We start from the raw sequence: 27,236 nt of genomic DNA on the forward strand, positions 1-27,236 counted from the left end.
ATCATTGTTGTCAATTCCCATCACGCTCTTGTTGTATCTCTCTCTAATATGATTTGATCTCTCTATCTGATATTATATCTCTCTCTCATCCCAGTTCTTATTTTTTTATTAAAGCTTCCATCTTTATAACGTGTTGATGGGTATTATTAATTTAGTTTCATTTTTTTGTTAAATTATTAAATATTAAATGAAATATACACTATATAAATTAAAAATATTATTTAATATTAAAACGTGTCCCAACGTGTCGAAATCCATAATTTTTTAAGATTGACGTGTCGGAGTGTCGTGTCGTGTCGTGTCACGTGTCGCGTGTCGTATCGGTGCTACATAGATTGGAGGTGAGAAGTTGGTGGTGTTGATTGATTGTGGAGCGTCGGATAATTTCGTTAAGGCAGAAGTGGTCCGAAGGTTAGGATTGAATATGGAGAAGACTCCTTTATACTGTGTGGAGATGGAGGATGGGCACAAGGTTGAATGTAGTGGAGTATGTCGAAAAGTGAAGATATCAATTCAGGATCTTGAAATTGAACAGGACCTATTTGTTTTTGATTTGGCAGGAGCTGATATTGTCTTGGGAATGGAGTGGTTAAGGGACCTAGGGGAAATACGAGCTAATTTTCGAGCAATGACTCACAGATATGTGCATCAAGGCAAAGAAGCAGTAATCAAAGGTGACCCTTCATTGTCCAGAACTATTTCATATCCTAAATCTATGACCAAGGCTTTGTTGCAAACTGGTCAAGGGTTTTATATCGAAAAAGAAGAGAAGGGTACGAAGAATGAGGAAAGTAATGGTTCTCCTGGTTGGAAGGAGTTGGCTGATTTGGTGGAAGAATATGCTGATGTGTTTATGAAGTTTAAAGGCATGCCACCTCCACGTTCTAGGGACCATGCCATTACATTAAAGGCAGGGAGTCAGGTACCTAATTTGCGTCCTTATAGGTATCCATATTATCAGAAAACGAAAATTGAGAAGCTAGTGGCAGAATTATTGAGTGATGGATTCATTAGGCCTAGCATTATTCCGTATGCATGCCCGATAATTTTGGTAAAAAAGAAAGATAGAAGCTGGAGAGTATGTGTGGACTATCGGGCCTTGAATAAAATAACAGTCCCGGATAAATTTCCGATACCAGTGGTGGAGGAGCTATTAGATGAAGTGGGGGGATCCACTATGTTCAGTAAATTGGATTTGAAATCCGGTTACCATCAAATTCGCATGAAGGAGGAGGATATTCTTAAAACGACATTCCGTACTCATGAGGGCCACTATGAGTATTTAGTAATGCCGTTTGGATTTACAAATGCACTGTCCACCTTAATGCACTCATGACTGAGGTACTTAAACCTTTCTTGCGTAAATTTGCTTTGGTTTTTTTTTATGATATTTTAGTTTACAGCAAGAGTGCTGAGGAGGACCTCAAGCATCTTAAACAGGTCTTCTCAGCATTAAGACAGAACCAGTTGTTTGCAAATAAAAAGAAATGTAGTTTTGGGCAAACCAGGATTGAGTACTTGGGCCATTTTATCACTGCTGAAGGAGTCAGTGCCGATCTAGAAAAAATAAAAGCAATGGTGGAGTGGCCTAGCCCAAAAACGGTGAAGGATCTGAGGGGATTTCTTGGTCTTACGGGCTATTATCGGAAATTTGTTAAGGATTACGGGAAGATAGCTCAACCATTGACAAATTTGCTTAAGAAGGAGGGGTTCAAGTGGGATAATGCAGCAGAGGAGGCTTTCCTGTTGTTGAAAAAAGCTATGAGCAGTGTGCCTGTTCTTGCTTTATCGAATTTTTCTAAAACTTTTACAGTGGTAACAGACGCTTCCGGTAAGGGTATTGGAGCGGTGTTGATGCAGGACAACCGCCCATTGGCTTATATTAGTCGGGGGTTTTCTGCACGATCCTTGAGCAAATCTGTCTACGAAAAGGAGTTAATGGCGATTGTGTTTGCAGTGCAGAAATGGCGGCCTTATCTGTTAGGGAGACATTTTATTGTAAAAACGGATCAAAAAAGCCTCTGATTTTTGCTAGAACAAAAAGTTTTGCATTGGGATGAATTGGTATAATACCACTTACAAGGATTCCACGGGTATGACGCCAATCAAAGCTGTATATGGTATGGACCCTCCTCATTTGTTGCGTGTGGGCAATAGTTTTTTAAAGGTCGATGCAGTTTCTTCTTTACTGGCAGCAAGAGAGTCTATTTTGGAGGAATTAAAATTCAATTTGGTGAAAGCTCAAAATAGAATGAAGGCTTTGGCTGACCAACATAGAAGAGATATCACTTTTGAGGAAGGGGAGATGGTCTATCTGCGAATTCAACCTTACAGGTGGAGGAATTTGGCTACTCGAGTTAATGAAAAGCTAAGTCCGCGTTATTATGGGCCGTTTGCTATTGAGAAAAAATTGGGGCTGCTGCTTATCGCTTGTCTTTGCCGGATGGGTGTAAAATCCATCCCGTATTTCATGTGTCCTTGCTTAAGAAGGCTCATCCAGCTGTGTTGACTGCCCAACCATTACCTCCTATATTGACCGAGGAGTGGGAACTGAATGTCACTCCAGCTGCTGTTCTGGACTGGCGTAGGGATGTTCAAGGCAGGGTCCAAGTACTGGTCAAATGGCATCACTTACCTGATTTCGAAAATTCATGGGAGGACTTTAATACCTTGGATGTTCAGTTTCCAAATTTCCACCTTGAGGACAAGGTGCTAGTAGTGGGGTGGAGTATTGATAGGGCCCAATTACGAAAGGCCCAAGTCAAGAATGTGTACGTGAGGGACAAAGGAAGAAAGCAATGGCAAGGGTCCACACGTGTTACTCCCACTCAATCCGTTATTGCTGAGTCAGAGAATTTGTTAGAAGAGGAGGAAGCTTTACGCATTGCAAGTTAGTTACTTGGGGAATATATGTAAGGGAGTGAGATGACAGAGAGAGGTACCAAGGGGTCAATTGGGTATGCAATTTCTTGAGAGAATGCAAGGGCTTCTCTGTTAAATTTCTTTCGTTTTCTTTTAGTTTTCTTTCCTTTAAACACTGATCCATAGCAGCACTATGGAGAACCAGATGTAATGCTTCAGTTATTGCTTGTCGGTTCTGCAAATATCAATATAATGAGGAACATTCAGTAAATTGTTGCGTTTCATTTACTTTAATTGTATCACATACCTTATTAACATTCTAGCTGTCTTTAGTGATGAGACCTCTAATATATTTAACTTGTGTGAGCAAGATAAACCCTGTGGGAAAACACTTGACTTTAATGCCAAGGAAGTAATCTAGTGTCCCAGCTGCTTCAGAGCAAAAGTAGAATTCAAGTTAGATATTTTTTTTGGCCTTGTACTACTTTAATTGAACAATCTAGGTTTTCCTTTACTTTGAAAACTCATTTACACATAATAGCCTTTAAAGCATTACTGCCAAATTATAATTGCATTACTGCCAACCATTTAGGATCAGCCAAGACTACTGAGGAGTGGAAGGTTCAAAGTGAGTCAATAAAATAATAGGGGGCTTAGATCTAGTTTTCATAGGATGAGGACTAGAAGGGGGAATAATGGAGGATGAGGGTTGATAATTTGAATAGGAAGGACAAGATGAGGAAGAGAGACTGCAAGGCTGGGAAGATGGGGAAGCAGAAGCAAATTGTGTCAGAGAGGATGATATTCAAAGAGTGGAGAAGGGAGATACTGAGGAAGAATGTAGGTGTAGAGTAAGGGACTAGAGATGGAAGAGACTCAACAGAAGATGTTTGAGGAGTTGAGATTAAGGGAATAGAACTAATGATAGTCGAGGAGGAGTTAGAGATAGGGCTCAGAGTTAAACATAGACAAAGAAGGGAATCTAGACTCGTGAAAAATGATATCCTTGGAAGTGAATAATCTGCTAGAAGAATACCCTAGTAACAAGCATAGATCTGGCAGGGTCGTAGAGGAACACACCCATCACTAGGGTTTAGGCTAGGAAGGGTTATAGATGATTGGTCCTCTCATTAGCAGTCAATGACATGCGACCTGTATGGCATCTTGATGGGTAAGGTTGTAGTAACAACTTGAGTGGGGGGAAAGGGGTTAAGAGTGGGAGGGAGAGAGGAGAGAGGGGTATTAGAATTGTTGAGAATTCTTAGGTAGTCCTTGGAAAAAACCATAGCCCCTTTAAAGCTTTGAAATATTGGTTTCTTTTACTGTCCCATGACTGAAACTTATATCCTATTGATATTAGTGAAATATATACAAAATATGTGTTTTCGTTTCTATTCTTGATTTCTATTAATTGGTATCAGAGCTATTGATTTGGAAATTATGGTATCAAATTTAGGGATAATTCCATAATTCGAAGGAGAAGAAGCCCAGTAGTGGTGACTGATCAATGTTGTACAACACTTTGATGCAGAAAGAATACAAGAGGCTGAGAGGCTTCCTAAAGCTATGAAGGCATTGAAAGGTTGTGCTATGAAGCTGTATCAATGCAGGAGTTGGACTAACCCAATTGCAACCGGTGGAATTTCATGAGGGCAGTGCTCTAGAAATTTCAATCGTAGTTCTATCGGAAATGGGTTCAAGACAAGGAAGCTGAGCTGGAACCTCCAAAACTAGAAACAAGAACATAAACACAAAGAAACTCTATGTTGGAGAAGTCAGAGACCATGGAAGGGAAGGAGGAGTCAGAGATCGTTAGAAGGAGCACGTCGTTGATGAGGTGGTCAAAATTCAATAAGGGGGCAGGGAGAAACCAACGGGAAATCATGGTCCTAGTCTTGTAGACAAAATACGATCACTTGGTTGTGTGACGAAGGAGCATGAGGAAGAAAGGATTTGAGGTGAAGAGCGTTCGAATACGATGGAGGCTCTAGCAAAGGTTGCACAAGTACCAATGAGGTCACAATCATCAGCAATCTTAGTCGAACCATTGCCATTACTTGAACCACCATGCTTAAGAGAGAGGAGGAAGGTTCATGGCACTACCATGTTGCGGTCGTGAACACATGAGATATCATAAGGGAGAAGACTACATAAATCAGGCCAATTCTTGCCCAAGTGGGTCTGACCCAAATTGTTATTACTTGGCTCCAAGCTTAGCCTAGCGATGTCTTTGTTTCGTATGAAGATTGTGCTTGTGAACCCATAATCATGTCCGGGCACATTTGACCTAAAACACTTTAGTGCTGTCTAGCAAACTAGGATGATGGAGCTTGTGAGACTGATGGGCCACGAGCCTAAAAGTAGTGAATTAGTTAGTTTGTTATGGAAATTATTCTAAAATATTCCTAAAGTATAGGATAAAAGGTAGGTAGTGTGGTAGTGTGGGTATGTGAAGAAAAGAAGAAGTGTTTTGTCTGAATAATATTTTCTTGATTCATTGAGAGACCCAATGGGTCTTTTTTATATTGAGTACATCCAACTACCTCAACTACTTTAATAAATATACAACCACCAACTACATCAATAAATATACAACTACCAACTAAATATACAACTACCAACTACATCAATAAATACTATCTAGAATATTCTACATATTCTACACTCCCCCTCAAGTTAGGAGATATATATTGATCATTCCCAACTTGCTGATCAAATTCTCAAAGGTCGGCTTAAGTAATCCTTTGGTGAGGATATCTGCCGTCTGATCCTTGGTAGGTATATATGTCAAGCATACACTACCGTCTTCTAATTTCTCTTTGATAAAGTGACGATCAACTTCCACATGTTTTGTTCTGTCATGATGAACAGAATTTTGAGCAATGCTGACAGCAACCTTATTATCACAATATAATCTGATATAGGGAATAAGAGATCTTCAACTCCTCCAGAAGCCTTAGTAACCAAATTCCTTCACAAATACCATGGGCTAGAGCCTGAAATTCTGCTTCTGCACTGCTTCTTGCAACAACAGTTTGTTTCTTACTTCTCCAGGTCACAAGGTTTCCCCAGACATAAGTACAATATCCTGAAGTAGATCTTCGGTCCATTGCAGAGCCAGCCCAGTCTGCATCTGTATAGATTTCAATTATCTTTTTGTGCCCCTTTTTAAAGAAAATTCCTCGACCAGAGGTATTTTTGAGGTATTTGAGAATTCTATAAACAACACTAAGGTGTTTTTCCTTAGGAGAATGCATGAATTTGCTAACCATGCTCACAACAAAAGAAATATCAGGACGAGTGTGAGACAAATAGATTAATTTTCCCACTAGTCTCTGGTACTGCTCCCTATCAACATCTTACTCGTCCTCAACTCCCATCTTCATATTAGCTTCAATTGGAGTCTCTGCCGGCTTGCACCCAAGCATACCTGTTTCTTGCAACAAGTCTAGAATGTTTTTTTTTGAGTTAAAGAAATTCCTTCCTTACTCCGAGCAATTTCCATGCCAAGGAAATATTTGAGAGATCCAAGATCTTTTAGTTCAAACGGTCAGCTAAACATTTTTTTTAAGAGGTTATCTCCTCACTATCATTACCAGTGACAATTATGTCATTAACATAAACGATCAGAATAGCAATTCTTCCTTTGTCGGAGTGTTTAAAAAATAAAGTGTGATCAATCTGAGCTTGGGTGAACCCTCTTCCATTAATAACTTGAGTAAATTTCCCAAACCATTCTCTGGGAGATTGTTTAAGTCCATAGAGAGACTTCTGCAACTTGCACACAGAACCATCCCCTTTTTCAAAACCAGGAGGTGGATCCATGTAAACTTCCTCATGTAGATCACCATTCAAGAAGGCATTCTTAACATCTAACTGTTGCAATGGCCAATCAAGGTTGGCGGCAAGAGATAGCAGAACGCGGATAGTGTTAAGTTTGGCAACAGGAGCAAATGTCTCCTGATAATCTATCCCATGAGTCTGAGTAAATCCCTTAGCAACTAATCCGGCCTTATACCTATTGATGCTATTGTCTGCATTGAATTTTATTGTGAACACCCACTTGCAACCAACAATTTTCTTTCCTTTAGGTAATGTCACAAACTCCCATGTTCCATTTTTTGTAAGTGCATCCATTTCTTCTAATACTGCATTCCTCCATTTTCGGTCATCAAGTGCTTCTTGGATATTTTTGGGTATCCTGGTACTATCTAACATAGTGTTGAAAGCACGAAAACCTGGAGACAACTTTTCATATGAGATATAATGGAAAATAGGATGAGCAGTGCAAGATCGAGTACCTTTCCGAAGAGCAATAGGCATATGAATGTTGGTTGTACTAGTACATTCAAGTGGGTTGCTGGAACAAGGACTCGAGTCAGGATCCTAGCAGTCTAGAGTATCTTCATGTGTTTTGCGCCTGCTGTAAAATTTTCCCCATTTACCAGGAGGATCACAAGGAGGATCATTAGATTCAGGTATAGTTGCTCCCCCTGTTTCTTTCCCAATAACTCCCCCTGTTTCCAAAGGCCAAGGTAAGACAGCAACATCATTTGGTTTCCCAGGCTTATCTTCATCCATACCAATACCAATAGACTCCCCCTGAAGAGAAGTCGGAAAAAAAAAGGATTGTGTCTCATAAAAGGTAACATCCATGGAAACAAAAACCTTACGGAGAGAAGTGAGTAACACTTATAACCTTTTTGATTAGGGGAATATCCTATGAAGACACATCTGATGGATTTAGGGTCAAGTTTGGACCTTTGATGTGGAGGAATATGCACAAAAACCAGACAATCAAATATTTTGGGAGGAAGAGAAGAAAGAGCATTGAAAGAAGGAAAAGATTTAGTAAGGAAGGATAAAGGAGAATGAAAATGTAGTACCCGAGAAGGCATCCGATTAATAAGATAAGAGGCTGTCAAGATGGCTTCACCCTACAGATATTTAGGGACATGCATTGTGAATAAGAGAGCTCGAGCAACTTCAATTAGATGTCTATTTTTCCTTTCAGCCACCCCATTTTGTTGAAGGGTGTTAGGACAAGAACTTTGATGAATAATTCCATGCTGGTTTAGGTAATCTCCAAGAACAGAATTAAAATATTCAGTACCATTGTCTGTTCGCAGAATTTTGATAGAGGTCTGGAATTGAGTTTAAATCATAGCATGAAAGTTTTTAAAGGTGGATGCCGCATCAGACTTATCTTTTAAGAGGTATACCCAACATACCCTAGAATGATCATCAATGAAAGTAATAAACCAACGAGCACCCAAGACATTTTTTTCACGAGCAGGTCCCCGAATATCACTATGAATCAATGTAAAGGGAGAAGATTCATGATATTTTTTAGGATAATAAGTGGCACGAGAATGCTTTGCAAGCTGACAAATATCACAAAGAAGGGAACTTGGCTTTTTATTAATGAACAAGTTCGGGAATAACTTCTAAAGATAGACAAAATTTGGGTGTCCTAACCTACGATGCCATAACAAAACATCATTACAGTCATCTGATAAACATAGAGTGGTTTGAAAAAAAATCCTCCTTTCACAAGGATCCTCTTTAAAATAGTAGAGCTCTTCTTCCTCTCTAGCACTGCCAATCATTGTCCCCGAGTCCTGTTCCTGAAAGGTACAAGCATTTGCAGAGAACTTAGCAACACAATGCAACTCAGCAGTAGGTTTGCTAATTGAGATGAGGTTACAGGTAAGAGAGGGAACATGAAGGACTGGATTCAAAATAATATGCTCAGAAAGTTGAATGGATCCCTTCCCCGCAATAGTGGAGAAATTCCCATCAACTGTTCTTATTCGTGACGGGTGATAGTAAGGGGTATAGGAGAAAAATAAGATTGCATTACCTGTCATGTGATCAGAGGCCCCTGAATCAAGGATCCAACGATTACTACGTTCAACATGGAATGCCATACTTTTTTTAGCAACATGACTAGTTGCCTCGGTAGGTTGAGATATAAGTTTCTGAAGTTGTTCATACTGGGCCTTAGAGAGGAAAACACCATCAAGGTTTGAAGGGACATGAGACACCTCCCCTTTATCTTCAGAAGATACTTGATTAGCATGATTCTTGTTCTATCCTTTTGGTTTCCATTGCTATCACGGGTGTGACCACCCTTATTGCAATGAGAACACCAACGGTCAGAACGTTTTGAGTCCCTAGAAGGATGAACTGTATTCTTTGCTATAAGGGCTGACCCATCAGAGGACCCATATCACGTAACATTACTTTTCGGCGAAGCTCCTCCCTTCATACTTCAGAAAAAGCAGTAGCAAGGGAAGGTAATGGGTTTTGCCCCAAAATTCTTCCACGAACATCATCCAGATCAGAATTAAGGCCACCAAGAAAATCATAGAGACGTCTTTTCTCTATATAATTTTTGAACCTTGCATTAGCTTCTAAACCTTGAAGGTCTGCTTTATCATAAAGATCCAACTCTTGCCACAGTGTTTTTAGAGCAAGGAAGTATTCAGTAACAGTCATCCCTCCTTGGCGTAATTCTTTCACCTTGTTGTTAAGATCAAAAGCCTGAGATGCATTGCCCAGGTCAGAGTAATATTCTTTAACAGCTTCCCAGATTTCTTGAGCTGTATCAAGAAATAAATAAGTTTGACTAATATCTAGTTCCATAGAATTAGTCACCAATGTCATGACTAAAGCATTTTCAGTCACCCAAGCATCATAACCAGGTTCACGTTCTGCTGGTTTTACCTTTTTTCCGTCAAGATACCCCATCTTCCCTTTAGCCTGGATAAACAACTTAACAGATTGACACTATTGCACATAGTTCCTACCGTTTAAACGGTGACTGGTGATCTGCATTGCTGGGTTGTCTCCAGAAGACGAAGAGTTCGGAAGGGGTGAGGTTCCAGACGAAATTTTAGAATTTCCAGCATCCATGGCTTTCTAACAGGTACCCAGAAAAAAGTTCCTCCAAATACGATTTTGACCCTCAAAACAGGAAGAGGGTTGGCCATAGTGAAACAGTAATTGCTACAGTAATGAATAGTATTGCTACAGTGATGAACAGTACTGCTACGGGTCTTCTGTGGGCTGGCTCGAAATTTTGTTCTGAACCTAATGGTGGCCTTGGTTTCGTGGTTGGAGGTGTCTAGGTAAGGATTCTGGCTTGGGCAGTGGCTAAAACGAAAAAAAGGAATAAGAAAATGACTTAAAAATAAATCAGAATGGGGAAGAGACTGGAATATAACCAGATCTTGATACCATGAAGAAAAGAAGAAGTGGAAGAAGTGTTTTGTCTGAATAATATTTTCTTGATTCATTGAGAGACCCAATGGGTCCTTTTTATATTGAGTACATCCAACTACCTCAACTACTTTAATAAATATATAACCACCAACTACATCAATAAATATACAACTACCAACTACATCAATAAATACTATCTAGAATATTCTACATATTCTACCGTATGCATGAATTTAGTATTGGTTTTTGGGAAAATCGGGAATCTCTGGGAGTTGAGATTTCAGGGTTTATTTTCTTCATTTTATCTTGTAAGGAGCTTGGCTCCATTTATATTTTCTGAAATTTCAGATTTATAAAAATAGGTTCTATCAATTTGGTATCAAAGCGCTACAATCCTGGGAGTGCTCTTTAATCCACAGGTCTGCATAAAAAAAAAACAAAAAAAAAATTAAACACAAATTTACAATTGTTCCAAAATTCTTTGGAGAAGGAGGAGATCACGAAGCTTGGGGATGACTGATCGATTTGGAACAATATTTCCAGATCAAAGTAATCAATGAAGATAAAAAATACAGGGAAGCTGTGAGAGGGAGTGCATTCAACTGGTATCAAGGTTGGAAATGGTTGAATCTTACCGCAAGCTGGAGGAAGTTTGAGAAGGCGTTCATAGAGAAATATTTACCTGAAATTTTATTAGTAGATGATCGAGAATCAGATCCAGTAATTGATGGTGATAAAGTAACAAAAGAACAAATCAAAGAAGGGAATGACAAAGAAGCAATAACAGTTGCTAAAAAAAAGAGATCGAAGTAGAGACAGAAGAAGAAGCAAATGAAGACACAACAGCATCAGCCAACCAAGAAGAAAAAGAAAAAGAAAAAAGAAAAATAAAAATGTAGTAGTTACAGAAGAAGAAATAGGCGGAGATGAAAAAGGAAGAACAGAGGTTGAAAACCAATTCGTAGAAATCGAAGAAGTGAAAGAAGACGAAAATGAAGAAGAAGAAGGAACCCAAGAAAGAAAAGAATAAGCCGTTACAGAAAAGGAAGAAAGAGAGGATGAGGAAGAAAAAAACAGAAAAGAGGCTGAAGAGGAAGAAAGAAACGAAGAGCGAGGAGCTATGGAAAGAGGGTTAGTGGAGAACGACAAAAGCATTGACAGGCATGCGAGGTTTAGACGGTGGAAGGAGGCAGAAATGGTGGATCGACAGTGGTGCAACCCATTTGCCAAAACGAAAGGCGTACAAAAAAACATAGATCGTGGGGCTGCAACCGAGTCTTCGCGCTGTGGTGTTGTAAAAGCGACGAACGGCAGCGAGCCGCAGGGGCCAAGATTCCAGCGAATTGCATTGGAGAAGGTAGCAAAGCGAAACGAGGGCTTAGGTAGATCGTTGGTGGAGGAGAGTCACGCACGTGTGACCAATTTTTACAGCAAGGCCCCAAATAGTTTTGAAATGCAAGCCAATAGATGGAGAATAATTGGGCTGGGCTGGTTAGGAAGTGCTGGGCAATATGGAGTTAACAAAAATGGTACAAGAAGTATTAATGTGACAGGAGGGCAGAATCGAAATTTCATTAGGGTGTCTAATAAAATCAACCTTGTGAATCAAAATGACCAACACATGAACAGCAAATTTGGGAATCCTGAATTTAGAAATTTGGCATCATTTATTGGCAGTATACGTTACAGAAGAGCTGAAATTGACCATGGGTTCAAAAAACTTCAAACAATGGGATTCGGGTGGAAGTTTGTTCACATCACCTATCTCCTCTCTTCACCTTGAGGACAAGGTGAATTTTAAAGGGAGAGTATTGATGGGCCACGGGCTTAAAAGTAGTGAATTAGTTAGTTTGTTATGAAAATTATTCTAGAATATTCCTAAAGTATAGAATAAAATGCATGAATTTAGTATTGGCTTATGGAAAAATTGGGAATCTATGAGAGTTGAGATTTCTGGATTTATTTTCTGCATTTCCTGCAATTTCAGATTTATAAAAATAGGTTCCATAAGAGGCCGGGGAGAGGAAAGGAGAGTCTCTATCTCGTGCAGTAGCAAGCCATGCAACAACTAAATGGCTAGTATGGTTCCATGCGTCATGATCGTTGGAGCCAGGAAAAAGAGATATGTTGCCTTAATTGTTGAGAGTCTCTCGAAATCTTTGGAATTGGTTTCTTTCATTTTACTGCATTTTCTTGTATTTTCTTTTCCATACAGCTTGTAGTTTCCCATATTGATACTGATATCCTACTGATATCAGTGAAATATACACAAATTACATGTTTCTCATTCTATTCTTGGTTCGATTCATACTTGGTTCCTATCACCATGTTTTATTTGATAATAACTCATTGCTTTCTGCTTTAAGTTGTATTCCACATGTGCAATAATTACATATTCTGTTTTTCTTGCTTATCAATAATTTTTTTTTTTTTTTTTATCTTACTGCTAATGCTGGTCTTTCCAGATTTGACTTTTCAAACTCATATATATGGCTTGAATTTTACAATGCTCCATTGGCAAAAGACATCTCCTTAATTTGTAATGTAAGGAACTTTGTCCTATGACTCTTATCTTGTTTTACATTCCCCATGATGCACATGTCATGTTATGAAATTTAGTTGAATTTGGGTCTTTACAGACTATACGATCATGGCACATTATTAGACGTCTTGGTGGATGCAATGCCATGAATATGCAAGTGAGTTTTTCTCTTCTGCCTTGGATACCAAGTTTTCTTTCTCTCTCTTTTTTGGTGAATTCTTCAAACGACTTTGTTGCTTATGGAGCTAGCATCATTACTACAGCTGTCACAGTCTCCAATAGATAAACGACCAAGTTACGATTATATTCAGGGTGCAAATGTGACACCAACTACATTTTACAACCTTGGGGATCTTGAGGTTCAAGACAACTTGGCTCGAATATGGTGCACCACCAATTGCACATTCTTTTCTGTTAATGCTTTGTTATACATGTTGATGTAATTTGAAGTGCGAATACTAATATGTTCTTCTTGTTATGTAACAGGGTGGATATTGGATCTTATGAACCGTTGATTCTGGATGTTTTGGTAAATGCATTGACACATAAGCTCCGAGTATGATCTCCACTTGCTTTATTCTATTGATTAATTACTTCAAAAACAAACAGGGACTAAACAACCAAAGCCATTTAGGATGAACAGTTCTTTTGATAATTTGCGTGAGCAATATTAGAAAATAGAAGTTGTAGATTATCATTTTGATTGGTGCTCACCAATCTTTCAAGGAAAGAGTAAAATATCGGACATTTGTGTTGCATGCAACATGACTCTTCAAATCCTAATCGGACAGTTAAAAATTTGTTGTGTTGGAGTGTGTTTGTGTCATCTCATGGGTCCCATGTTAGTGTCCATGCTTCACTCTTGCTCTAAAAGATTTGATATGCTTTTCTATATGCATGTATGTGTTTGAAGAGTTATTTTTTGTTCAGCTCCTCTAGCTTATCCTTGCTTTAGTACTCATGTTTGGTATATTAGATAAAAAGTTTTAGTTTTTTTATTTTTTATTTTTCTTAGATGTTTATTTTAATCCCATCTATTTTCTTTGGTTTTTGTTTGTGATAGTTTTGTTGGGATCAAGCAAGTAGTGTTTGAGGAGAATTTGAGAATTGGAATGAGAATTTGGCATCAGAGGATTCAGGTTTTAATGTTCACAAGATCTAGCCAATTTTAACGAATCGAGGTCAATGAAGAGTAAGTCATCAAATGTATTAATATTAAGTAGTAGACTGAACAATAGGCAAAGTTATAAGCATTTCTCCTGGCTATATATTGGACTGTTTAATGGCATGTACTAAAGCTTGCGGAATATGTGTAGAAATGTTTGAAGTAAAGCAGAGCTGAAATATATGATGGCAACTTGACTGAGTATACTTTTATTTATAAAAATGATGGTCCAGATAAGACGCAGGATAATGAAAAAGAAAGTATCTTTCATGGGTTTTCGTTTTATCCTTTAACATAACACAACAAACTTTCCTACTCTCACAATATTTTGTGGGACCCACACTTTTTAAAATAAAAAATAAATAAAAAATTAAGACACGCAAAACGAATCTCTATAACATTACACAATCACTTTTCCTACAACATAACTCTTATAAAACCCATCTTTTATTCTGTAAGTTTTACAATGTTAAATTAAAAAAAAAAATGTAATGTGGCATGAGCATTTAGGAGACTTAAATATTGTTTAAGGATTAAAAGGTGAAGAAAATTTGGAAAAACAGTCTAATGATGCCTGATCAAAATCTTAAAACAAGTTGGCATTCACAATAAAACAATCAATCATTACTAGTAACCAGAATTGAAACTGATTTTGTTAAGAATAATGATTATCAGTGAGGTCTAATCGATCATTAGAATAAATAATTGATTATTAAAAAGAATTATTGATATATTTATCAGAATCGAAGAGCCTAATGTTCTCTGTTTGTCCAAATAATTAATTATTTGTTCAAATAATCACTTCTTTGGTAAATCTAAAGAGTTTTAAACTCTAGAGAAATTAAAAATAGTCCATTATGACTTTAGATAATTATTTGGTTTGTTATTTATCATGTTATAGGAGATAAATTTATTTCTTATACATATATAAAAGTATGTGAGATTCATGTGAGAAGCATTAACCTGGTATCAAAGTTGGAAATGGTTCAATCTTACCGCAAGCAGGAGGAAGTTTGAGAAGGCGTTCATAGAGAAATATTTACCTGAAATTTTATTAGTAGATGATCGAGAATCAGATCCAGTAATTGATAGGAGATAAAGTAACAAAAGAACAAATCAAAGAAGTGAAAGACAAAGAAGCAGTAACAGTTGCTAGAAAAAAGAGATCGAAGTAGAGACAGAAGAAGAAGCAAATGAAGACACAACAACATCAGCCAACAAAGAAGAAACAGAAAAAGAAAAAACGAAAATAAAAATGTAGTAGTTACAGAAGAAGAAATAGACGGAGATGAAAAAAGAAGAACAGAGGTTGAAAACCAATTCGTAGAAATCGAAGAAGTGAAAGAAGACGAAAATGAAGAAGAAGAAGGAACCCAAGAAGGAAAAGAAGAAGCCGTTACAGAAAAGGAAGAAAGAGAGGATGAGGAAGAAAAAAACAGAAAAGAGGCTAAAGAGGAAGAAAGAAACGAAGAGCGAGGAGCTATGCAAAGAAGGTTAGTGGAGAACGACAAAAGCATTGACAGGCATGTGAGGTTTAGACGGTGAACGGAGGCAGAAATGGTGGATCGACAGTGGTGCAACCCATTTGCCAAAACGAAAGGCGTACAAAAAACCATAGATCGTGGGGCTGTAACCCAGTCTTCGCGCGGTGGTGCTGTAAAAGCGACGGATAGCGGCGAGCCGCAGGGGCCAAGATTCCAGCGACTTGCATTGGAGAAGGCAGCAAAGCGAAACGAGGGTTTGGGTAGATCGTTGGTGGAGGAGAGTCACACACGTGTGACCAACTTTTATAGAAAGGCCCCAAATAGTTTTGAAATGCAAGCCAATAGATAGGGAATAATTGGGATGGGCTGGTTAGGAAGTGCTGGGCAATATGGAGTTAACAAAAATGGTACAAGAAGTATTAATGTGACAGGAGGGCAGAATCGAAATTTCATTAGGGTGTCTAATAAAATCAACCTTGTGAATCAAAATGACCAACACATGAACAACAGGTCCAATTTGGGAATCCTGAATTTAGAAATTTGGCATCATTTATTGGCAGTATACGTTACAGAAGAGCTGAAATTGACCATGGGTTCAAAAAACTTCAAACAATGGGATCCGGGTGGAAGTTTGTTCACATCACCTATCTTTTCTCTTCACCTTGAGGACAAGGTGGAGTATTGATGGGCCACGGGCCTAAAAGTAGTGAATTAGTTAGTTTGTTATGGAAATTATTGTATAGAATAAAATGCATGAATTTAGTATTGGCTTATGGGAAAATTGGGAATCTCTGAGAGTTGAGATTTCTGGGTTTATTTTCTGCATTTTCTACAATTTCAGATTTATAAAAATAGGTTCCATCAGAGGCCGAGGAGAGGAAAGGAGAGTCTCTATCTCGTGCAGTAGCAAGACATTTAAGTGACAACCAGAGCACTAGGTTGTCTATATTCTTCATTTTCTATGTCTTGCGGGTCAATCTGACGCAGTTGTCTATATTCTTCAGGAACGAATCCACGTTCCCTACTCTCGTGACTCTGTCGTCGTCGACCTCCACGATTCTGTTCAGCCATTGGTTGAAGGCAACCTAGTGCTCTGATACCAAATGATGCCGAAAGCGCATAGAAAAGTGGCTAAACAGAAAGTTAGGATTTCACAAAAGAGTAACCCTCCGGTTCTCAATAATTACATATTCTGTTTTTCTTGCTTATCAATAATTTTTTTTTATTTTTTATTTTATCTTACTGCTAATGCTAATGCTGGTCTTTCCAGATTTGACTTTTCAAACTCATATATATGGCTTGAATTTTACAATGCTCCATTGGCAAAAGACATCTCCTTAATTTGTAATGTAAGGAACTTTGTCCTATGACTCTTATCTTGTTTTACATTCCCCATGACGCACATGTAATGTTATGAAATTTTGTTGAATTTGGGTCTTTACAGACTATACGATCATGGCACATTATTGGACGTCTTGGTGGATGCAATGCCATGAATATGCAAGTGAGTTTTTCTCTTCTGCCTTGGATACCAAGTTTTCTTTCTCTCTCTTTTTTGGTGAATTTTTCAAACGACTTTGTTGCTTATGGAGCTAGCATCATTACTACAGCTGTCACAGTCTCCAATAGATAAACGACCAAGTTACGATTATATTCAGGGTGCAAATGTGACACCAACTACATTTCACAACCTTGGGGATCTTGAGGTTCAAGACAACTTGGCTCGAATATGGTGCACCACCAATTGCACATTCTTTTATGTTAATGCTTTGTTATACATGTTGATGTAATTTGAAGTGCGAATACTAATATGTTCTTCTTGTTATGTAACAGGGTGGATATTGGATCTTATGAGCCGTTGATTCTGGATGTTTTGGTAAAATGCATTGACACATAAGCTCCGAGTATGATCTCCACTTGCTTTATTCTATTGATTAATTACTTCAAAAACAAACAGGGACTAAACAACCAAAGCCATTTAGGATGAACAGTTCTTTTGATAATTTGCGTGAGCAATATTAGAAAATAGAAGTTGTAGATTATCATTTTGATTGGTGCTCACCAATCTTTCAAGGAAAGAGTAAAATATCGGACATTTGTGTTGCATGCAACATGACTCTTCAAATCCTAATCGGACAGTTAAAAATTTGTTGTGTTGGAGTGTGTTTGTGTCATCTCATGGGTCCCATGTTAGTGTCCATGCTTCACTCTTGCTCTAAAAGATTTGATATGCTTTTCTATATGCATGTATGTGTTTGAAGAGTTATTTTTTGTTCAGCTCCTCTAGCTTATCCTTGCTTTAGTACTCATGTTTGGTATATTAGATAAAAAGTTTTAGTATTTTTATTTTTTATTTTTCTTAGATGTTTATTTTAATCCCATCTATTTTCTTTGGTTTTTGTTTGTGATAGTTTTGTTGGGATCAAGCAAGTAATGTTCACAAGATCTAGCCAATTTTAACGAATCGAGGTCAATGAAGAGTAAGTCATCAAATGTATTAATATTAAGTAGTAGACTGAACAATAGGCAAAGTTATAAGCATTTCTCCTGGCTATATATTGGACTGTTTAATGGCATGTACTAAAGCTTGCGGAATATGTGTAGAAATGTTTGAAGTAAAGCAGAGCTGAAATATATGATGGCAACTTGACTGAGTATACTTTTATTTATAAAAATGATGGTCCAGATAAGACGCAGGATAATGAAAAAGAAAGTATCTTTTATTCTGTAAGTTTTACAATGTTAAATTAAAAAAAAAAAAAATGTAATGTGGCATGAGCATTTAGGAGACTTAAATATTGTTTAAGGATTAAAAGGTGAAGAAAATTTGGAAAAACAGTCTAATGATGCCTGATCAAAATCTTAAACAAGTTGGCATTCACAATAAAACAATCAATCATTACTAGTAACCAGAATTGAAACTGATTTTGTTAAGAATAATGATTATCAGTGAGGTCTAATCGATCATTAGAATAAATAATTGATTATTAAAAAGAATTATTGATATATTTATCAGAATCGAAGAGCCTAATGTTCTCTGTTTGTCCAAATAATTAGTTATTTGTTCAAATAATCACTTCTTTGGTAAATCTAAAGAGTTTTAAACTCTAGAGAAATTAAAAATAGTCCATTATGACTTTAGATAATTATTTGGTTTGTTATTTATCATGTTATAGGAGATAAATTTATTTCTTATACATATATAAAAGTATGTGAGATTCATGTGAGAAAAGAGAGAGAAAGAAAATATGGATCTTATAAATTTATATATATATATATATATATATAAGAGATAAAAATTATCTCCTGTAACATGAAAAATAATAAACCCATAATTATTTCATGTTTTAAAAGCAAAATCCAAACCCTAAATACTTATTTTCGAAAGAAAGAAAAAGAAGTAAAAGTAGAGAGTAAGGGAGGAAAAGAAAAAGGAGAGTAAATGAGAAAACAAGTGAAAAAGCTTATAGTTGAATTGTGGGGTCTTGAGGAGAACTTTTATGTGCTCGAGGAGAATATGGTCCCCCACCAAAAATAGAAAAAAGTGAGATATGAGTGTTAATAAATATAAAGGCAAGGATAGTATAAAAATATTATTTTTTACTATATTTGATAAAAGGAAGCGATAAGAAGAAATTCCCATCAACCAATAACCATAGAGTAACTTGCAGAAAACAAGTGAGCTAAAGTGTTAGAAGTTGAAATTTATCATCTTAACGTAAGTAAAAATCACCTTGTGGCATAGAACTTATGTAGTGGTTCTTAACATGCTTTAGAAGTGAGAAAGATAGGGATGCAAGAAAAATATTGTATACCACCAATGTGCTAGTGACAGAAAATTAATTAATGAGAACATGTGATAAGCACATGCTTGGGACAGCTTAAAATTCAAACCTTAATGGATTTATAGCTTTATATCTCAAATTAAGGTTTTTAGAAAAGGAGAAAACAATAAACTTAAGAAATATAGATTAGTATAGTTCTGCGTGCCTAAAAGGAGATAGTGTGTCAAACCACCAAGCTTGGGTGGAAAACTAGGTTTGAAGGGTATTCTCTTGTAACCTACTCATTTGCTTTAGTCCAAACTATAATATGTGCATGTAAAGAAAAAACCAAAGATCTACTATTTGTGAAAAAGCTACTTTTTAATGAAGAATGTCCTTTTGATCACGAAATGGTTTGGGGCTTTATTCACAATTAGTGAATGACAATGTTCTGAATCATATTGTACATGATTCACGTGCCTGAACTTTATGGGAAAAGCTTGAGACGTTGCATACTTGCATGCCACTGAATTAATCTAGGAACAATAAATTGTTTTCGGTGAAACTGGCTATATAAGTGTTAGATTTTTTCTCCTAAATTATTATAGTAGGTAAATGCTTACATATGAATGCTCCCAAACTTTTAATCGAATAACCAAATAGTGGTAGCTCAGTTGGTGCATTGGAGTTGAGCAGGTAAAGGTGAGAGCATGTGTTCGATCCTCCCAGTATCACCTTTGAGAAGAGTTTAAAACCTTAATCATAAACCCACCCTGAATCAGACTAGTAGCGAAGTTATGAACAGATGGGAATATTTAAAAAAAAAAAACTTTTAATCGAATTGGTTCAAATCGAATTGATTTAGACGATTTTTGGTAGCTTTTGTCGGCAACTGTTGTTTTTAATGTTGACATGTTTCTTCACTGTTCATTTGATCGAAAGCATTCAATGAAAAGCATGAATGCAATATCTCAAATTGCGATACTATTCATTTGGAGGCATATTATAGGAATTGTTCGAATGCAATACCTCAAGAACCGTGAACACAAGTTGCACATGGAGATGTTGTTCGAATGCGGGAAGATGTTCCTAGAAAAAGACACCCTTGCTCATTTGTTCAAATCATCCCATCGAAGCATCGACGCATTATGAGAGAGAGAGTTCTTAAGTGAGAAATAGTTTGACCATATAGGTGAGAGATAAATTCTCCAAGTGAGAAATAAAGTTGTGCAAACCATCTTTAGTGGATGAGGTGTTTGTGTGTAAACTTACACTCTTGTACTTTCATAGTAAAAGTTTTCTTGAACTTCGTGGTCTCGTGATTTGTACTCCTCACGTTGAGGAGATTTTTAACGTGAAAATTTTTTTGTGTTCTCTGTGTGTTATTTTTCTACTTCTTTATTTTTCTATCTTGCCATAGATTTACTTCTCTTTCGCCAATTAGCAGTGGCGGAGCCGGGCTCAAATTTGAGCTCGGGCCAAAAAATTATACGTGTATTTATATTTCTTAATTTTAGTTAGTTCATATTATAATATATTTAAAGGAAAATAATTGTCTTATGTCACAAAAGACAACTATCTTATGTTGCATATTGAATCTTGCGCCCATTTTTTTTTTTTAACTATGAGTCCCCCAACTTTGTTTCACCCACATCAGATAACTATCTCATGTGAGATAAGATTAATAACTCCCATATTTAAATTGGGGGAAAATCCTTTTATAAATTTTTTTTTGCAAATTTTTTTAAATTATACTATATACTCCTGAAAATACATAGTGTTACCTAGTGTACTTCCAGGAGTACATAGTGTAGTTTGTAAAAGTTTATAAATAAAAAGTTTGTAAACATAACCATCCCTATTAAAATTATATTAAATATAGAGCACCTAAGTAGGCAATACCAAGAAGAATTATAATTTTATTAAATATTTTTTTCATACAAATAAAAATTGAACACATAATCTAATACAACTTACTCAAATCTCTTACCAAAAATATTTTAAGTTTGAGATAGGGCAAAAATACAAATTGTAGCCCGGGTCAAATTATAATTTTAATTCGGACCAAATTATAATAATTATATAATTACATATAATAAATATAATTTGTTAAAATTTAGTTCGGACCGAGGCCATAAGCAGGATATACCTGACTCCGCCACTGTAGGTAAACACTAGGTTCGGACGTCATGAAAGAGGCGTGCACGCAGAGGAATCAACGAAACGCCCAAATGGGCAAAATAAAACGTTTCCAGCTTCAAAGAACTTATGAGAAGCAAATATACAGCGAATAAAAAATATTCCATCTCTAAATAGACAAGAGGGAAAAAAAACTTTTAATGTGAAAACTAGCTCCTTTTAACCACTAAACCTAGTATAAAAAAACCAGTATCGTGAAAAAATAATGAGTATAGCAAAGTGTCTTACAGGACCAAAAATTAAATCAAAATAAAAAAAGTAACGTTATTCAATATTGTGCTTATTGCAGACGATATTGTGCTTATTGATGAGAGCAAGGAGGGTGTTAATAGAAAACTTGAATTGTGGAGAAGCACATTGGAATCCAGAGGATTCACATTAAGTCGAAGCAAGACTGAGTATCTGAAGTGTGAGTTTTCTCTGGTACAAGATGAGGACCAAGAACCTGTGCATCTAAATGGTCAAGAGGTACAAAAAAAAAATGCTTTTAAATACTTGGGCTCCATTTTACAAAATGGTGGAGAGATTGATGAGGATGTAAATCACAGAATCAGAGCAGGGTGGATGAAATGGCGTAGTGCATCTGCATTTTTGTGTGACCGCAAAATTCCCCTGAAGTTAAAAGGAAAATTCTATAAAACAGCAGTACGACCGACAATGCTATATGGAGCGGAATGCTGGCCAGCACATAGGCAACATGAGCATAAGATGGGAGTAGCAGAGATGAGGATGTTAAGGTGGATGTGTGGGTACACAAGGATGGATAAGATAAGAAATGAAGATATTCGACGAAAGGTCGGAGTAGTACCGGTAGCCGAGAAGATGAGAGAACATAGATTGAGGTGGTTTGGGCATGGATGCTCCTGTAAGAACAGAAGTTTGTTACCAAGAGCTAAACACAAAAAGAGGCAGAGGTAGGCCGAAGCTTACTTGGGGAAAAGTAGTAAAACAAGATTTAATGGAGTGGGATATAGATTGGCGGACAGTATGTCTTAGAAAGGAATGGAGAAAAGCTATAAGTATGGTGGAGGGTTGACCCGCTGTTATTCCTATGTTCCAGATGGTCCTTTTTTAGTCCTTTTCCCCTTCATTTCCCCCACTTCTTCTTGTCCCTTTCTTTTTTACTTTTATTTATTTATATATACATATATTTTTATTTTATTTTATTATTTTATTTGTGTATTTTTATTTATTTATTAATTTATTCATTTATTTATTTTTTATTTTTTATTTTTTTTGTTACTTTTTTTCAACCATTTTGTATCTTTCATGTGGGTTCATCTACCACCGACCCTAATTAATTTGGGATAAAGGTGTTGTTGATGTTGATTCAATATTAACAAAGTGAAAATTAACAAGACAACAACTCACCAAAGCCTACAAAAGATACAAATAACGATGAAGAAACAATAATTTAACCGTATAAATAGAACCGCAATTTACCAAAATAAAAATAAAAAACAGAACCAAACATCATACTTAAAAAATATTTAAATAAAAACACAAACAACATCTAAACTTGACAAACACTTCATCTAAACTTGACAAACAGTACCCTACGTGACATTTATCGAGTCATTGCTTATCTACAAATATAATATTTGATAAACACTGCATCTAAACTTGCAATGAACCTACAACATCATTGTTTATATATGTGTTAAAGTAACTGCAATATATTTTAGGGTAAAGTTGAGGAATGAGCATGTGGTTTACTCCAAAATCACTTATGTCCCTGTGGTTTTTCTGTATCACATATACTCCTGTGATTTGTAAAAAATAAAAAATCACAGAGACATATGTGATAAAAAAACATACTATTTTACAAACCACATGAACATATATGATAAAAAAAACCCACAGGACATGGGTAATTCTGGAGTAAATCAAACGGGCATTCATGAATTTTTCCCTATATTTTACCAGGTAAATTGTACACATGAAAAACACGATATCATTTATCGAGCTTGCCTTATAAATAGACTCAAGTAATGTTATGTTCCATACCACAAATCTAGCTAGTAGTTCAGGCAAGAAAATCATGGAATCGCAAAGCAAAGTGCATGCTTCCAAATTGCTTAGTGCTCAAACACACATATGGAATCACATTTTCAGCTTCATAAACTCTATGTCCCTTAAATGCGCAATTGACTTAGGCATACCAGAAGTCATTCACAACTATGGCAAACCCATGCCACTCTCACAACTTATTGCTTCACTATCAACCCACCCTTCCAAAACCTCCTTCATCTACCGCTTGATGCGAATGTTGACCCATTCTGGCTTCTTTACTCAACAGAATACCATCGAGAATGAGCTAGAAATGGGTTATGTGCTCACTGATGCATCTTCCCTACTTCTGAAGGACAATCCCTTAAGTCAAAGGCCTTTGTTGCTTGCCATGCTTGATCCAATTTTGACTATGCCATGGCAACAGTTTCCTACATGGTTTCAAAATGATGATCCTTCGCCGTTTCAGATGACACATGGGATGAAAATTTGGGATTATGCTGGCCATGAGCCAAGACTTAATCACTGTTTCAATGATGCCATGGCAAGTGATGCTAGATTGGTTGCAAGTGTTGTAATTGAGAGGTGCAAGGGAGTGTTCAATGGATTGGAATCACTTGTAGATATTGGGGGAGGAACTGGCACTATGGCTAAGGCCATTGCCAAATCATTCCCACAACTTGAGTGCACTGTATTTGATCTTCCACATGTTGTTGCTGATTTGAAAGGAATTGACAACCTTAAATATGTTGGAGGAGACATGTTTGAGTCAATTCCTTCTGCTAATGCCATTTTACTTAAGGTAAAATATATGGCCTTTTTTTTTTGTTGCAAAATTAAAAATATAATATGATGTAGTAATTTTACTAAGATTAACATGATTCAGATGATCAAAAGTTGCTTTAATTGACATGCATGCAGTGGATATTGCATGACTGGAATGATGAGCAATGTGTGAAAATATTGAAGAAATGCAAGGAGGCAATCACTAGCAAAGGCAAAGAAGGAAAGGTGATTGTAATAGACATGGTGATGGAGAATGAAAAGGAAGATAATGAATCAATTGAAACGCAGCTCTTCATTGATATTCTGGTGATGGTGTTGTACCCTGGAAAAGAGAGGAATGAGAAAGAATGGGCCATGCTGTTTTTCTCTGCTGGTTTCAGTGACTACAAGATAACTCCAATGCTGGGCTTAAGGTCTCTCATTGAGGTTTATCCATAGTAACTTTTTATTTCTTAATAAAGCCTAACATCACCACTAGAAAAGTGGTATGAGAGGGTCATCACTCTTAATTTTCAATTTATGCTCCTTTCATTGTTTAGTAATTCATCTTGTCAACATGTGTAATCCCTATAGGGTTTAATAGTTTTGTTTTTCCTGTATAAGTTTTTCTCTATCACATTCACATAAAAGTGAGTGAGTCTCATTATAAAGAGAAGAGATAAAAGAAATTAATAGGACTCGCCCACTTTTATGTGAGTATGGAAGAGAAAAAATTTATGCAAGCAAAAATATTTTTCCCATCTCTGTAATGGCTGCAATAATAATGTGTCTACGTATCACGTTAGTGTTATATTTATAAAACATTATGTCCCATCAAATTATTCGAAACACATTCAATTTTAATTTGTCAAAAAACCTATTTATAACCTTGTTATATATGTGTCCCTTATATTTCTAGTGCTTAGGCTGTTAAGATAGGGACCTATTATTTTGGTTCATAATAGTTTCCTTACAGCTCTACAATTCGAGAACTCGGACTTCTGAGGTGCAGAGATTCGTCATGAGTGTCAACCCCGTCGGGCTGTCTAATTTAGCCACCTTAATGGATTCTGACCGATTTGATAGTGAGCACCGAGGTTGATCTTATACTTGGCTGAGGTGTATAATGTTCCTCGCTTGGGTTAGCCGCGCGCGATTCATCAATTGTTCATATCTCAAGTTCGGCAGGTTAGAGTCGATCTTGAGCCGAAATGGACCTCTTGGCACAGAGATGCCAAAGTTGGGCTTGGATCCTGCTCTTTACGCGGTTAGGGGCTAATACATAAACACAAGAGGGGTGAGTTGTGTGTAACTTCTTTTGCAAGAAACAATGTAAATCAACTCCTCTTTTCAAGAAAACATGCAAAAACAAAACTGATTAGTAAATAAACATTCCCAACTCAAATACAGATTTAAAACATCATGTATAATATATCAAGTTTGAGTTATATGCAGCGGAATTAAAGAGACAGGGAATGGAAGCAGTGTTATGAAACTCAGACCGACGTGGCCGGGTCGACCCGGGAACCGGTGAACCGGTCCGGTTGAAGCAACGAAACGGTTATGCATCAGAACCGGTGCGACCCGGTCCAACCCGGCCAGTTTTCATGAAAATCGGTGACCTGGTCGGTTAACCAGTGACCTGGCCCGATCCCAAAAAAAATCAATTTAAAAAAAAAATCATAATGGACATATTTGAATATTTTTTTCTTTATTGACTTACTTAAGTTATGTACCTACAACATTAATATTATCTCAATTATGCACTATGCAAAAAATTTTGATTTGGTTTATAGTTAGAGATGTCATTTTTTTAACCTAAAGTCCTGTATCACGATCATTATATTTTTGTTTGATCTTTTATTGGATAATAATATGTCATTTAATATTTTTTATATTAAAATATTTGAATTTTTTATCATTTTTTTAGATTTTTGAGTATGTTTATAATTTTTTAATATAAATTATAAAATTGCATATAATTACCGGGTCATACGGTTGAACCAGTGACCCAGTATCTCGACCGGGTCATTGACTGGGCCGGTTTTAATAACATTGAATGGAAGAGAAGACACAGTAATATATCTCGGTTCACCCTCTATGAACTTGAGAGCTACATTCAAACTAACGTTGATCGTTCCACTATTATCAAGATTCCAACCGGTGCTTGAAAAATCATTTTACAATGGAATTTTTACAAGATCTATGATCATATCTTTGATCTCACTCAACCTGTCACCTATAGGATCTCTCCAAAAAAAAACCAATCGCATTTATTGAAACCACCTTTTTAAAATAGCAAAGGAGAAACCTCTCCTTGTTCTAAATCAACAAAAAGATCATAAAAAGATTAAGAAAAGAGAAAGTAATTGAGTTGTTTCTCAAGGATGTACAAAATGAGCCTAAATGGGGTCAATTCTTGATTTTTAACATTATGGTGTTTCCCAGTGCTAATCTTGTGTTCATAACCCGTAACATATGTATTTATAGCCTGTGGACATCTAATTAACAAATTACTTAAAGTTTAAGTCACTTAAAATAGGGAATAATCAATTACTTCTTCAAAGACATCAAGTGGTTGATTACTATTCATAAGGTAATCAAATACTTCTTCAAAAAAAACCCAAGTAATCGAATACTCAGTGTAATAATTGAATACTTCATGATAGAATGCAACTTTTCTTACTGATTTTTCGATCTAAGTGATTCTTTATGACTTCTAAATGATCCTTAGTGACTTCTAACATGTGTATGATTATGTTTAACACTTATATAACAACTCTTCATGTGTGTGATCTTATATACATGATCAAGGTATATATGTCACTAATGCATGAGTTTAAAACTTCTAAATGCAATGCTCACGTTAAAGGTCAATAAACTCATTCTCTAAGTTTCTAAGACTATACTAAGCTATTACAACAATTTTAGCACAAGTCTGTTGTGATCACGGCAAGTATATCGGTCATTCCAAGTAGTAAAATGATGAGTAGAATATTGTTTCCACGAGGACTAAATTCAAGCAATAATTCACCGCTTTTATCTAAGTTAGACAATTCAAAAATGATTTCAACCAGTAACCAATATTTAATTAAAAATTAAATAAAAGATGCAGACTAAAGAAATTGATTCAAAAGATGAACTTGAAATTATGAATAAAAATGCAGTTAGGTTTACATCACCTTCGGTCCCCCTTAATTGGTTTATCTCAATTCAAT

At 36.3% G+C, this 27,236-nt stretch overlaps 1 protein-coding gene and 1 pseudogene across 1 annotated transcript; both read left to right on the forward strand.

The window, feature by feature from the left end:
* LOC133315060 (uncharacterized) overlaps positions 1 to 13,793 on the forward strand; it is a 32,013-nt pseudogene extending 18,220 nt beyond the window's left edge.
* Positions 13,794 to 23,273: 9,480 nt separating this feature from the next.
* LOC133314998 (probable O-methyltransferase 3) lies at positions 23,274 to 24,789 on the forward strand. Its single transcript, XM_061516553.1, has 2 exons — positions 23,274 to 24,055; positions 24,175 to 24,789. Exons 1-2 carry the CDS (start codon positions 23,285 to 23,287, stop codon positions 24,475 to 24,477), a joined length of 1,074 nt encoding a protein of 357 aa, XP_061372537.1. The 5' UTR covers positions 23,274 to 23,284; the 3' UTR covers positions 24,478 to 24,789.
* The last annotated feature ends 2,447 nt before the right edge of the window (positions 24,790 to 27,236 follow it).

Source organism: Gastrolobium bilobum, unplaced genomic scaffold (genome assembly GCF_033153095.1).
Source record: "Gastrolobium bilobum isolate Gb01-03AN ecotype WA unplaced genomic scaffold, APGP_CSIRO_Gbil_v1 utg6435, whole genome shotgun sequence".
NCBI lineage: Eukaryota > Viridiplantae > Streptophyta > Magnoliopsida > Fabales > Fabaceae > Gastrolobium > Gastrolobium bilobum.